The 14,217-nt window shown below is 44.7% G+C and overlaps 1 protein-coding gene across 2 annotated transcripts in view; it reads right to left on the minus strand.

Moving 5' to 3' along the window:
- Positions 1-3,801: 3,801 nt before the first annotated feature.
- COPA (COPI coat complex subunit alpha) overlaps positions 3,802-14,217 on the minus strand; it is a 50,931-nt gene continuing 40,515 nt past the window's right edge. For both annotated transcript variants that reach the window (XM_084782404.1, XM_084782403.1), the window contains exons 22-33: positions 12,306-12,394; positions 11,991-12,114; positions 9,156-9,245; positions 8,895-9,004; positions 8,257-8,334; positions 8,026-8,094; positions 7,363-7,499; positions 6,909-7,095; positions 6,718-6,828; positions 6,300-6,461; positions 4,725-4,919; positions 3,802-4,434 (exon numbers count right to left, since the gene is read on the minus strand). In XM_084782404.1, coding sequence (XP_084638530.1) covers positions 4,375-4,434; positions 4,725-4,919; positions 6,300-6,461; positions 6,718-6,828; positions 6,909-7,095; positions 7,363-7,499; positions 8,026-8,094; positions 8,257-8,334; positions 8,895-9,004; positions 9,156-9,245; positions 11,991-12,114; positions 12,306-12,394 — 1,412 coding nt within the window. In that variant the 3' untranslated portion in view covers positions 3,802-4,374. The remainder of the gene's footprint in view (positions 4,435-4,724; positions 4,920-6,299; positions 6,462-6,717; positions 6,829-6,908; positions 7,096-7,362; positions 7,500-8,025; positions 8,095-8,256; positions 8,335-8,894; positions 9,005-9,155; positions 9,246-11,990; positions 12,115-12,305; positions 12,395-14,217) is intronic.

The following is a 14,217-nucleotide window of genomic DNA, read 5'->3' on the forward strand; positions in this document are numbered from 1 at the left end:
ATTTAATTTTTAGATTTATGTGCATTGGTGTGAGGGTGTTAGATCTTGGAGTTACAGACAGTTGTGAGCTGCCATGTATATGGGTGCTGGGAATTGAACCCGGGACCTTTGGAAGAGCAGTCAGTGCTCTTAACCACTGAGCCAACTCTCCAGCCCTTAAGACTCTCTTTAGGCAATTTTAGCTTTGAACTTCAGGCAATTGTTCTGCTACCACCTTCCGAGAATTTGAATTCTAGGTGTGAACTGCCATGCCTGATTCTTGCCTGTACTTGCAGGAAGAATGTATAAAACTTGAGAAAATATTTTCATAACATACAAATTTTTGAGAAAGCAGTCTTAGTTTGAAGATTATATTTAAGAAAACATTTCTTAAATCTGAAAATATATATATAAAAAAAGAAAGTTCTGTCTTTGAAGCAGGTATTCCTCTTGCAGTCCAGCCTCGGGCACACCTCCCCAACCCACACAATGTATGCTCAAGTTTACTTATTGCAACAATGCTGATAATTGCAAAAGGTTGCAAATAACCCAGAAGTCATAAGGCACTTTTATACCATAAAATATATAATGAGAATAGATATATATGGAAGAACTTTAAAATGCATTGAATAAAAAAGAAAATTATGTTCCATGTCATTTATAAAAGGGAGGTGGGAAAGAACAGTTTTATCTGCTCATATATATATTGAATGTTTTAAGGAAACTGGTAACTAGTTACTTGTTTAGGGAATAGTAATAGGAACTGAATGGGTCAGGGAAAAGGTACACAAGGCAAACTTGTCATAGTAGAGTTGTTTTGTTTTTCCTGAGACAGGACTTCTTTTTTTGTGGCCCTGGCTGTCCTGGAACTTGCTAGAGACTAGGCTGGACTTGAACTCAGAGATCCACCCGTCTCTGACTCTCTAATGCTGGGATGAAAGGCATGTGCCACCAACGCCTGGCAGTATAGTTGTTTTTATAAAATTTTAAAAAGTGTATCTTGTGAGTGTGTATGTAGGTCGGATGGTGCATGCACGACCATGATGCTTGTGTGATGGCTATACGGCAGCGTGGGAGAGCAGGTTCTCCCCTTCCGCCATGTGGAACTCTGGGATCAAACTCAGCTTGTCAGTCTTGACCTCAAGTGTCCTTACTCCCTAGGCCATTTCACTGGCCTGACAGCATTGTTCCAAAGATGGACGGTTAAACTACAAGGATATATTGTTAACTGGAAAAAATGAGTTAAAATGAAAAAGTTAAGCACTCAGGAGAAGACTAGAAGATTAAAATGAAAAGGTCAAGCTGGAGAGATGGCTTGATGGGTTAAGAACACCGACTGCTCTTCCAGAGGTCCTGAGTTCAGTTCCCAGCATCCACACGGTGACTCAGAACCATTTATACTGGGATCTGATGCCCTCTTCTGCCATGCAGATGTACTTGGACAGAGCACTCATATACATAAAACAAGTATTTTAAGAAATAAAATTTAAAGGTCGTCTTTGACTACATAGTTCAAGGCCAATTTGGGCTGTAGGAGAAACTATTTCAAGAAGCACAAAGAAACCCTGTGTGCTTTGTACACCCTTTCTCCTGTGGGTATAGATAACTCAGTATTAGCATAGTCCCTTATCATGTAAAACCATGGGCTCAATACCCAGTAACTAAATACAATTTCTGCGCTTATTATTTTTGAGAAAGGTGTGTGTTGGCCTATGTAGCAGTGCTGGGAATGAAGCCAGCACCCTGCACATACCAATGGGACTACATCTCCAGCTGTGTGTTCATGTACATCTGGATGTGGGTTTGTGCACAAGTGCAGGTGCTCATGAAGGCCAACAGAAAACAATGGATCTGGAGCTGGAGTTACAGGAGCTTGTGAGCCACCTCGCCTGGGTGATAGCAACTGAACTCAGATTCTCTGGAAGAACAATAGTTGCTCTTAGCTGCAGAGCCACCACTCTAGCCTGTACTGTTGTTTTTGAGATAGGGTAGTCTAGACTGGCCCTGAACTTGCTGGGGTTATCCTGGACTTTAAAAAAAAAAATTGTGAGCCAGGTGTGGTGGCGCATGCCTGTAATCCCACCACTCAGGGAGGCAGAGGCCAGCTTGGTCTGCTCAGGGATACGAGTCCAGGACAGCCAAGGCTACACAGAGAAACCCTGTCTCAAAAAACCAAACCAAATGAAAACAAAAAATTTGTGCACAAATGTTTTGACTCTGTAGTCTGTGCACGATGTGCATGCAGTACCTGTGGCTACCAGAAGAGGGAGGTAGAGCACCCACCTCCCTGAGTGCTGGGATGACAGGCGTGTACCATGCCCTGCTTGAGCAGCAATGCTCTTAACTGCTAGTCTGGAACTTTTTTTTTTTTTTTTTTTTTTTTAAAGTGACTGACTGTGTAGTTCTTGGCTGGCCAGAATTCAGTATGTGAATGACCAGGTTGGTTGGTCTTAAATTCATAGAGACTTGTCTCGGCCTCCCAACTCCTGGGATTAAAGGCATGTTCCACCATGCCTTGCTGGTCTTGAACCCTTGATGTTGTTTCCACCTCATAAGTGCTAGAACAGAAGGAGCCACAAGGCTGGGCCTGAAATTACGTATTTTAAATCATAGGAATAATAAAAGCATCATTTGCCCACTTGCTGACAACATAACCTAGACTCACCTGGTAAAGGACCTCAGAGAACGTCTGTGAAGAATGACTATTTGTTAATTGATATGGAAGGACTTGCCCACTGTGGGCAGCAGCATTTGCCGGGCCTGGGATCCTGCATTTAAAGGGAAAGCCTCTGCACTGGTCCTAAAAAGAGGTAGACTTCTCTCTCCAGTCCTGTCAGCTCAGGACCAGTTAGCTAGCTCTACATATCAAGTTGCAGACCAGCCAAGCACGCCCGCACACACACACACACATGCACAGGCGTGCACACATGGACACACGCACAGGCGTGCACACACGGACACACACACACATGCACAGGCATGCACACATGGACACACACACAGGCGTGGCGTGCACACACGGACACACATGCACAGGCATGCACACATGGACACACACACAGGCGTGGCGTGCACACAGACACACGCACGCACACACACATACATACTCAGCTCTAGCTGAGTGCTGGTAGGAACCCTCCAGCTTAGTGCTCTCTGCTCTAGACTGTGGACATGTGACCAGCTGCTTCAAGTTCCCGCCACCTTCACTGCACTGCACCAATGGATGACTGTAACCTGGCACTGTGAGCCCAATAAGCCCTTTCTCCCTTAAGCTGCTTTTGTCAGGCTGTTTTATCACAGTAACAGGAAAAGAAGCTAAGACAACTATGTACTTAGTGTAAACATATGACTTACTGAATACTAATTCTCTTCTATGTGAATAAACTATGCAAACTACATAGAACAGTGATGGACACTGATAGGTGCTCAGCAAATATTGGCTGTAATTAGCAGTGAATAGGAAGTTGCAGTAAAAAAAAAAAAAAGAAACTTTATACCATTCTCCAACAATGCAGGTCTGTTGCACATGTTTCTTAAGAAAACAATGTCGCCGGACGTGGTGGCACACGCCTTTAATCCCAGCACCAGGGAGGCAGAGGCAGGTGGATAGATGTGAGTTCAAAGCCAGCCTGGTCCACAAAGTGAGTCTAGGACAGCCAAGGCTACATAGAGAAACTCTCTCTCTCTCTCTCTCGAGAAAAAAAAAAGTGATTTCCTCCTTACAGCTTAATTTAAAAATATATGTAATGCATATAGTAATTTTAAAAAATGATTCTGAAGCAAAGAATCTAAGCAGCGATGTGAAAGTAATAGTCCAAGAAGTAAGTGGTAAGCCAGGGAGCTTTACTTTATTTAGTGTGAGACACAAAATACAAGAACAATGGTTAGAAAGGAGAGAAACAAATCAGTGGAAAATGGTACACATTTTCCAAAACCAAATGACTTCTTCTCAGCCTGGAAGTGTCTGGGCCCACAGAAGGAAGGAATCTATTTATGACATTAAGTGCATGATAGTTATGAATTTCATGTGGCTGAGGAAAAATGGCATTTATTACATCTCGCTGCTTTCTAGGTGGAATTGAAACAAGGTGGTGCGTAAGGGAGGAATAAGTACTGAAAGAATTTGCTAAACAAATAAGCAGCACAAAGCTTTCATTCGTTCCTTGGAAGACCTCAGCGGAAAGGCAAAGTCATTTATGATCACAACCACAGTAACCTTCAGGAGAGAGGTCTGCAGGAGGAGGCAAGTCAAGCGTGAAGCTTCTGATTTGCCATGGAAGAGAGAGGACAGGAAGTTTTAGGGGGGACCAGTATCAACAAGCTGAAGTCGGCTGTACGGGCAGGGCAGCTAGAGACTGACGGATCAGTGTGTGCTCAACCTTGCACACGAGGGCCTCAGCGAAACTGAAGAGGACTGATCCTCAGGCCAATCACGTCTTTGCCAATCTCTGTCACCTGCAGAAGTGGCAAACAGGATCAAGTTACAGAGCAAAAAGACTGAGAACCCCAGAAAGCTTATGCCCCAGACTCTCAGATGGGTGCTTGGTGCTGACAAGTGAACAGTGGGTTGAAGCTCTAGCTTTCCCCGTGTTGCTGCCTCAGGAGCTGGGCAAACACAGGCCAGAGAACAACCACCATGCTTCCTTCTCCTGCCCCTTCCCTCAACAGCCTACATACATTCTTTTGTTTTGTAATTGGATCCTCACCCCAACACCCTTAGACACATTCTTGAGGACAGTACTTACTGTAGTGACCCTGCAGATTTGCCCCTTGAACTCAGGGGAATAGCAGGCCCCACTGAGTGGACACTTCTCCACGGGTTTTCCACGGTAGATGGGCCGGTAAGATGCAGCACAAATGTCAAAGGGGTTGTGCATGTCATAATTAAGCTGGCAGGCATCTGTGGGGTTTTTCTCACAGGCAGACAGGATTTTTCTGGTCTAGAGAGAAGGAACATTTTATTTAAGAGGACAGAAAGCAACACAAATAATCTCTGATACAAGATGTAACTATTTGCTGCATACTGGTCTATCTCTATAATCCCAGCCCTCAGGAGCAGAGGATCGCACGTTCCAGGCCAGCCTGAGTTACATACTAAGACCCAGTCTCAAAAACAGAACAAAAGTAGCTAAACTACAGGAATGCAGACAAGTCTCACCCTTTGCACAGGATGCTTATGAAAAACTAACAGTTGCCATTGCTGCCGGCTGTAGTGGTGCATCAGGAACTCAGCAGGCAGACGCAGGAGGGTCAGGAGTGTGAGGGCCAGTTTGGGATACACAGGGAACTCTTTCTCTGACCCCAGCCGTGCTCCACTGCTCTAAAACCACAGTCCTGACCAATCTGCGGATCTGATTATCAGGGTTGGGCCCCAGAAAGAGTTGAAACAGTTTCTATTGTGCTAGAAGAATGTTTTTGGATGGCATATATACTGGAATATGAATAAAAAGCGTAAGAGTCAAGCCGGGCGTGGTGGCGCACGCCTTTAATCCCAGCACTCGGGAGGCAGAGGCAGGCAGATCGCTGTGAGTTCGAGGCCAGCTTGGTCTACAAAGCGAGTCCAGGACAGCCAAGGCTACACAGAGAAACCCTGCCTCAAAAAACAAAACAAAACAAAACAAAACAAAACAAAACAAAAAACCAAAAAGCGTAAGAGTCAAGATGGGTCACCTGGAGATTAAGAACAGATGCATCGCCAGGCAGTGGTGGTGTACATTTTTAATCCCAGCACTTGTGAGGCAGAGGCAGGTGGATTGCTGTGAGTTTGAGGCCAGCCTTTTCTATAGAGAGAGTTTCAGAACAACTAGGGCTACACAGAGAAAGCTTTGTCTTGAAACAGCAACCCCCACACCCCCCCAAAATTAAATCAAGCTGGGTGTGGTGGTGTACACTTTTAATCCCAGCACTTGTGAGACAGAGGCAGGCAAATCTCTGTGAGTTCAAGGGCAGCCTGATCTACATAGTGAGTTTCAGGACAGCCAAGGCTACACAGAAAGGAAAAAAAAAAAAATCAAACTTGGGCAAGGTATTATTTTCTCACTACTACAACATGGGTAACTGTGGGATCCACTCCATTTAAACAGCTGTATAAAGTATGTGGGAGTGCCACTTACTCAATGCCATGTCTGTATAAATTATTACTCTGGTATCAAGGGAAAAAAGAAGCCCAAGGTCAGTAAGTGACCAGATGGCAGCACTCCGTGGGTTTTTCAGGGTTGGATGCTGGTACACTGTCTTGTTTGAGAGACAAGGATACTGAGCTTCTGCTCCTTTCACTTAAGGCCTGGGATCCCTAAAGTCACTGATGGAATCCCCTCTACCTGTTGGGCTACTTCAGGCTTGGGCCCAAGTTCCAGCAGGCGCCGGGCAAAGGCTGCAGCTGTCTTGAAGTTCTTGAGCTTGAAGAAAAGGTTGAGTGCTGTCCGCAGCACCAGGATCATATGCACAGGCTGCAGGTTTGAGTGTGTGAAATAGGCTGCCATCTAGTGGACAGAAAGGACACAGAGCAGGCTGATGTTCAGAAACATAAAAGACAAAACAATACAAAGCCCACCTGATTGGCTGTGAGACAAATTAGTTAAAATATATGAACTCCTGATCTGAGGAATGAGTTTTATTCCTCAATTCCTCTAATTTCTCTTCCTCCTCAAAGCCAAGAAAGTTCCAAACCAAACCATTCAGATGTAATTGAGGGTTACGGGAACGGTGCCTCTGCAGAGCTGGCCTCACACATCTTACCTCACAGATGCGCTTCTGCTGGTCTAGAGTCTCCTTAGGTAGCTTCTTCCTCTCTATCTCCATGCACAAACCCACAATGTATTCTCGGCAAATGGTGATGAGCTGCTGGGCCTGAAGAGGTTGCAGAAGACAGTCACGACATAGACTGAACATGGAGGTGCCGAGGGTCAAGTAAGTGGCTGGACTCCTACCTCTGCAATCTCCTGTTTATTGTCCACAACAAGAAGAGGCACACTGAGTAGGATGGAACGGAATTTTTCCACAGCTTCCTCAAACTTGCCAACTGTGGTGAGCTGGTAGCACAGCTGCAATCGTTGGATCAGGTCATTAAGCTTTAGGCCCACAGCTGGTACCCCGTTCTTTAGCCCTGCGTCCTTCCTGGAAAGGGTAAATTATGAAGAAAACGGGATAGTCAATAGCAACCTAAGACTTATGCTCTGTTGCTAGCTAAGACAATCACCCACACCTTATTGTGAAAGGAGCTGGGGATAGGATGGCAACTGGTGTAAACCAAACCCCAAAGAAACAAGCCACAGATCTCTTCTCCTGGAAACCTTAGCTCTGGGGCAATTCCATGTCACTGTGGCTACCATCTGAAGTATCTACTCCAATTTGGAACAGGCAGCAAGGAGCAAGGGTACTTACCAGTTACGGTTAGGGTAACTGTACATGGAGGGCAAGCAGGGCAGTGCTTGGTAGGTGGTGCGGCCTCGAGCATATGTCTGCAGGAACAGCTGCTTATAGGGGCCAAACTGGATGACTCCCACCTGGTCATGAAGAAGCTAGAACACAAGAAAAAAAGAACATAGGATTTGTTTTCTACCAACGAAAAATTAAATCAGACTCGGGCAAGGTATTTTACTTCTTTGTATTGCTTTCTCACTACTAAAATACAGTCAATTACAGGATCTTTTAAGCATCTATATAGAGTATTTTAGAATAATCAACAGAGTGGTAATAAATGCTGACGGTTGTTGCAGGTGTTAATATCATCATAACATCTAGTCACTGTCATAATACACAGCTACTCAGGAAGAGGTGCACATTTTACAAATGTAAGCCAGAAAGCAGGCTATAACACAGCGGATATGGCTTACTGGCAAGCATGACTACAGACCAGGGGAGAGCAGATAAGAGGGCTTCAGGAAGCAAATTCCTTTAGCAAGGCCAACAACTGCCATGAAGCACATACCTTGGCCCTGTGGGCCAGATCATTTTCATGTGGTTAAGAGATGAGTCCACCATTCACCCTAGGACTGTGGAATAGACATGCAAGAAGAAGGGCCTAGGTTTTTAAAGAAGACTTACCCGCATGGCTGTTTCAAAAGAACCTGCCAGGATGTGATCAACTGGAAGCTGGGAGTTATTGCACCATATCTAGGAAGAAACAAAACACCTAAGCCAAATGAAAAACTTCCTGTCTCTTTCCAATTCTCCTCCTCCATGACTGATAAAATCAGCCAATACTTTTTACACAGCAATCAAACATTAGCCAGCTTAGAAGCACTCATCCCTGTGTAATTGGGTTTGCCGGCTTACCTGAGTTGGGCTTGTTCCCTTGGTTGGGGGCACAAAGAACCCATCTTCAGCACCACCAGTTACCCCAGAGGGTACGTCCTAAAAGAAAGAAACTAAGGCTTTATTTATTTGTTTAAACAGAGTCTGACTCCCTATGTAGCAAGGACCGAATCTTCCTGCCTCTATCTAAAGTGCTAGGAGCACAGTCTTACGGCACCATGCTTGATTTATGTATTGTGTGGGCCAAACTAAGGGCTTTGTACATGCTAGGCAAACACCCTATCAACTGAGCTAGGTCCAGATACTGTGTTCTGATGAATTCAAGACACACATTTAGATGCTTAGATCAAGAAAGGAGGTGACATACCAAAAGCTGCAATTCAAATATTAAACACCTCCCCCTTCAAATGAAAAGACAAGTGTCATATTAGAGGGAAGCTATACATCTCTTCTCCTATGCTCCCTAAGAATGGAACAAGGCAACAAACTTGGGCTCTACTCCTTCAAATGGGAGATATGAATCAGATTAGGAGCATCCTTTGTGGAGCTTCAGAATAGACACAAACGGAAGAGGGAGAGGGAGGGAGGGAGGGAGATCACCCCCACTAGTTTTTACAGGGTGACAAGGAGAGATGCTCCAGAGCAGGAAGTTCACATACCAGCTCAGGTGGGAGCTCCAGATCTTCCTCTACATCCCAGCCACCTCCTTCTTCTTGTCCCTTGCCAAGAGCATCCTCTCCCAAACCTTCTGGAGCTTCTACAAACCCATCTGCAAGGAAAATCCAGGACCAAATTAGACTTGGGTGGTAGCATAACCCCCACCCCTACTCCTATGTTGAAATATTAGGATCCTATTGGCTCTATGAGTTAGCTCATAGATTGTTCCACAGATTATTTCTATCCTAAAGCAGCATCCTTACCTTCATCGAGCTGCAGTTCCGCATCCTCTCCCCAGCCTTCAGTACCAACAGTGTCAATGTCAATGTCAGCAGCCAATGCTCCTCCCTTCCCTACCAAGGGAGGGACAGAAGAGAGCTAGTTAGAATCTGCCAAGTCTCAAGTGTACCCTCCTCTACAGACAAGGGGCATGCTCTCAAAAGCAGTTGCTCAGGGCTGTGACCTCAGAACTATGGGCTGCTAACTGGTAGATTAGAAAACTGGAAGCCAGTCACGGTGGCACATGCCTTTAATTCCAGCACTTAAGAGGCAGAGACAGATGGATCTCTGTTAAGTTCGAGGCCAGCCTGGTGTACAAAGTGAGCCCAGGACAGCCAGGACTACAAGAGAAACCCTGCCTCGGAAATGTTTTATTGTGTAGTTGAATCTAAAAAAAACAAAAAACAAACAAAAGACAAAAATAATTGCCGAGGTTTTGACCTGTTTTGCTTTGTCCATGAATATATTTTTTTTTCTTTTTCCTTTCTTTCTTTCTTTCTTTTTTTTTGCGGGGGGTGGGTGGGCGGTTTCAAGACAGGGTTTCTCTGTGTAGCCTTTACTGTCCTGGACTCACTTTGTAGACCAGGCTGGCCTCAAACTCACAGAGATTGACCTGCCTCTGCCTCTTGAGTACTGAGATTAAAGGTGTGTGCTACCACGCTCGGCTATATTTTTTCTTTATTTTATTTTATTCTATTTTTTAATGTGTCAGTGACTACACTTCCAGTTTGGGGATCCAAACTCAGGCCCTCATTCATACATGGCAGCACTTTACTGACTGAGCCATCTCAAAAAGTTCCTGACCATATATTTTGAGTTATTGTTTTTGTCATATATATGTTATGCCAACTTGCAAAAGGTTCCACAGAGAAGAAATAGAAGAGAATCAACAGAGTTGGTTTTTTTTTTTTTGGCGGGGGCTGGGTGTGGCAGCAGCTATGGTTTGGTGGTAGAGAGCTTGTCTAGTATGCATGAGGCCTGGGTTCAGCCCCTGTGGAGGCAGGAGAGAACTAGCTCCCTCTCACCAACAGCTGGCTGTCTCTGGCTTCCCACTCTCGAAGCTTCTTCTTGAAATCTTTAATAGTCACCATTACTACAGTCTATGCAGAGAATGAGGGCATGGGTGGGTCCAGGAGGCTGAGGAAAGAGTAACCCAGACACAAAATGCCTGAAATCTACTTAGGCTTTTTTGGCTTGTTTTTGGTTTTTCGAGACAGGGTTTTTCTGTGTAGCCCTGGCTATCCTGGACTCACTTTGTAGACCAGGCTGGCCTTGAAGTCACATCGATCCTCCTGCCTTTGTATTCCAAGTGTTGGGCTTAAAACTATGTGCACTATGCCTGGCTTTGCTTAGGCTCTTTTTAAAAAAGATTTATTTATTTATTATTATGGATACAGTGCTTTGCCTGCATGTATATCTGCAGGTCAGAAGAGGGTACCAGATCTCATTATAATAGATGGCTATGAGCCACCGTGTGGTTGCTGGGAATTGAACTCAGGACCTCTGAAAGAGCAGTCAGTGCTCTTAACCTCTGAGCCATCTCTCCAGCCCCTTTGCTTAGTCTCTTACGTAGAGGTGAACTGGTGAAAAAGTCCAAACAGGAGGGCACAGGTGGCAGTGAGAAGTGGTTGTCCACAAATACATCTACAGCACATGATGAGCAGGAAACACTAAGAGGAGATAACTCCATGTATGGTGAACTAGAGAAACGCAGCAAAGTGTTTACAGATGTTGGTGGCAACACAAGCACCCACTTCGTGGGCCAGCCTAACCTTAAACTAGCTATGTCCTCTCTGTGATGGCTTTGAACTCTTGTTCCTCCTTCGTCTACTTCTTAATTGCTAAGATTACAGTATGTGCCACATCTGGGTTAAATTCTCTAAAAGGGTCTCAAGTAGTTTTCCTCAGTTTTTGAGACTACATCCCAGCCCTGGCTAGCATCTCAATACCCTGTCAAACTTCACACAGAAAAAAGAACAGATGAAGCCGGGCGTGGTGGCGCACGCCTTTAATCCCAGCACTCGGGAGGCAGAGGCAGGCGGATCGCTGTGAGTTCGAGGCCAGCCTGGTCTACAAAGCGAGTCCAGGACAGCCAAGGCTACACAGAGAAACCCTGTCTCGAAAAACCAAAAAAAAAAAAAAAAAAGATGAAATGGTTAGTGATACTTTCTAAGATTTTTTTTCCTTTGGCTTTTGTTTTTCAAGATAAGGTTTCTCTGTGTAGCCTTGGCTATCCTGGAACTCACTCTGTAGACCAGGCTATCCAGGAACTCACAGAGATCTGTCCGCCCAGGAACTAACAGAGACCTGTCTGCCTCTGCCTCCTAAGTGCTGAGAATAAAGGCATGTACCACCCTGCTGGGGTGTTTTGTTTTGTTTTTTTAGAATGTACTTTGGTATTCTGCCTCCATGGGTGAGGGGGTCAGATCCCCTAGAACTGGAGTTACAGACAGCTGTGAGCTGCCATGTAGTTGCTGGGAACTGAACCCGGGTCCTCTGGAAGAGCAGCCAGTGCTCTTAGTCACTGAGCCACCTTTCCAGCCCCTTTTTTGTTTGTTTTTAAGACATGGTCTCATGTAAGTCCAGGCTGTCCTGAACTATGTGGCCAAGAAAAACCTTGAACTTTTGTTTCTCTTATCTCCATGTCTGTAGCTGGTACTACAGGCACATGTAAGTTATGTGCTTAATGCTAGGGATGGAATCCGTAGCTCTGTACGTGCTAGGAAAGTGATCTAGTAACTGAGACATACTCAGACTTACTCAGGATAGTTCTCTATAAAACACATTTAAAAAGTGCTATAGGAGAAATGGGCACCTACCCTTGCTGGCAATGGAGCCTTCAAAGAACCCTTTGGACACAGTCAACAAGGGCCAGTTGGTATCCAGCGGCATGATAGGAGCAGGTGGCTGCAGCAGTTTGGCATTAGGATCAATGTCTGGGATCTGAGAGGTGGAATAATAAAGACGTTAAACATGAATAGCTCTCAAGAGTCACACAGAAAAGGCTATGCTCTGCTTCTCGACTTATCTCTAAGCCCCTCTCTATAATTAGGTGGCAGAGTAAAATTTATATTTTAAATTATCCCAAGATGAGAATGAATCCCGCTATGAGAGGCACTTGTGTAAATACTCACTGTCTCCTTCTCAGGGTCAAATGTTTCCTTCAGACTCTCAGCTTCTTCATCTAAGCCATGTGTAGCCGCTGTGAGATAGGCCAGGGACTCTACAGAAAAAAACCAGGCTTTGTGTATAGGTACACTGCTAAGAGAATGTCATTTAGGTGTTTGGTAGACTCCTGAGGGAAGGCTGACCCTCATCTCCTAGTGTTCAAACGCTTGCATAATATCCAACCACACATGTAGGCTGAAGTTGTTAAGCAGCTTCCAATGGAGAGAATGTCAGAAGTGATGAAATGTCACACTGGAGGCTAGCTTACAGTAACTGCGCACTGTATTTTCTTTTCTTCTATCCCCCTCCCCCCGACACGGTTCACTGTGTAGCCTTGACTGTCTTGGAAGTCACTCTGTAGACCAGGCTGTCCTGAAACTCACAGTGTTCCTCCTGCCTCTGCCTCCCAAATGCTGGGATTAAAGGCATGTGCCACCACACCCAGCATGTGGACTGTATTTTCAGTGTCATCTTTTTTTAACCTGTTCTGAGGGAAACCAGGTGCCATGTTGTTGTGGTGGAGGAGGTAAATAGGGCAAGATGATGCTATCTCTCAAAGAAAGGGGAGCAAAGACCCAAGGATGGCCACAGCCATACAAGTGAGTGTGGAAATGCCTTCCTCTCCTGTTGAGTCGCTGTATGTCTGTCATCTTGAGCAACACTTTGAATGCAGCTTTAGTAGATACACTTAATCATACTCTAAATGCAAGGGGGTGTTTGTTTTATTAAAACGTTTTCTATGTTTATTGTGTGTGCATGTTTGTATGTGACTCTCACAGCACACATGATGAGGTCAGAGGACAACCTGTTAAAGAGTTCATTCCCTTAGTTGCTTTAAAATATAACATGGAAGGAGAAATACACACCACAAATGTTGCAATAAGCCTGACACAGCCCAAGAAGTATGCCAACAAGATGGATGCATAGGTAAGGTTTTCAAATATACACAAAGAAGGAACTTGAGGAGCTAGACGAAAAGGCCAAGGGGAAGTAAGAAAATCTGGTTTCTCCAGTGGGTTCCTGGCTAGCCACAGCTTCAAAATGAGACCATGTCTTAAAGCAAATATCTTCAGGCTATCCAGACAAGACTTGACAGGCTGTGGTCATATGGTGGGGGAGGAGGTCCCCTTCTGTCAGAGGTCTAGGGGAGGGGAATAGGGTAGAAGAGGGAGGAAGGGTGGGAACGGGAAGATACAAGGGAGGGGATAACATTTGGGATGTAATCTGAATAAATTATAATAAATTAAAATTAAGAAAATAAAAAAGGCAGAGGCAGGTGGACTGTGTGAGGTCTAGGCTAGCCTGGTTTACAAAGTGAGTCCAGGATAGCCAAGGCTATCTGGAAAAAAAAAATCTGGTAAAAAGAAACCTGTTTGTTGTGCTTGATGACAGTGACACTTGATTCTATTCTTATTTAAACATCTGAGTTCATTGTCAAAACATGTTTTGCCACTTATAGCTAAAGTGTTATATTACCTCATCTGGAAATAGGCAATCTGGACCCTCAAGACGGCTCAATAGGTAAGGGCTCTCACCACCAAGCCTGGCAGTCTGAGTCCTATCCCAGAAACACAGTAAGTGAAAGGAGAACCAACTCCCCAAGTCCTCCTTTAACTCATCCCCACCCCAACACACCCAATGCAGAGTGACAGGATCATACCTACCCACCCAATAAACAAGTAAGTATAATAAAAATCTTGGAAAAAAATTGAAATTTAAATTCAGAAATTCAGAGCATTGTATTACCATTTGAGAAGTTGGATTTTAGCTAGTGAGTTCCAGAGCAGCCAGGGCTACATAGTATTTGGATTTTGGAGCATTTCAAATGTTGGATTTCATTTAGGAATATTTAACCTATGCTAAGTTTTAAGGTAATTT

This window comes from Acomys minous (genome assembly GCF_964271855.1).
Source record: "Acomys minous genome assembly, chromosome: 1".
Taxonomy (NCBI): domain Eukaryota; kingdom Metazoa; phylum Chordata; class Mammalia; order Rodentia; family Muridae; genus Acomys; species Acomys minous.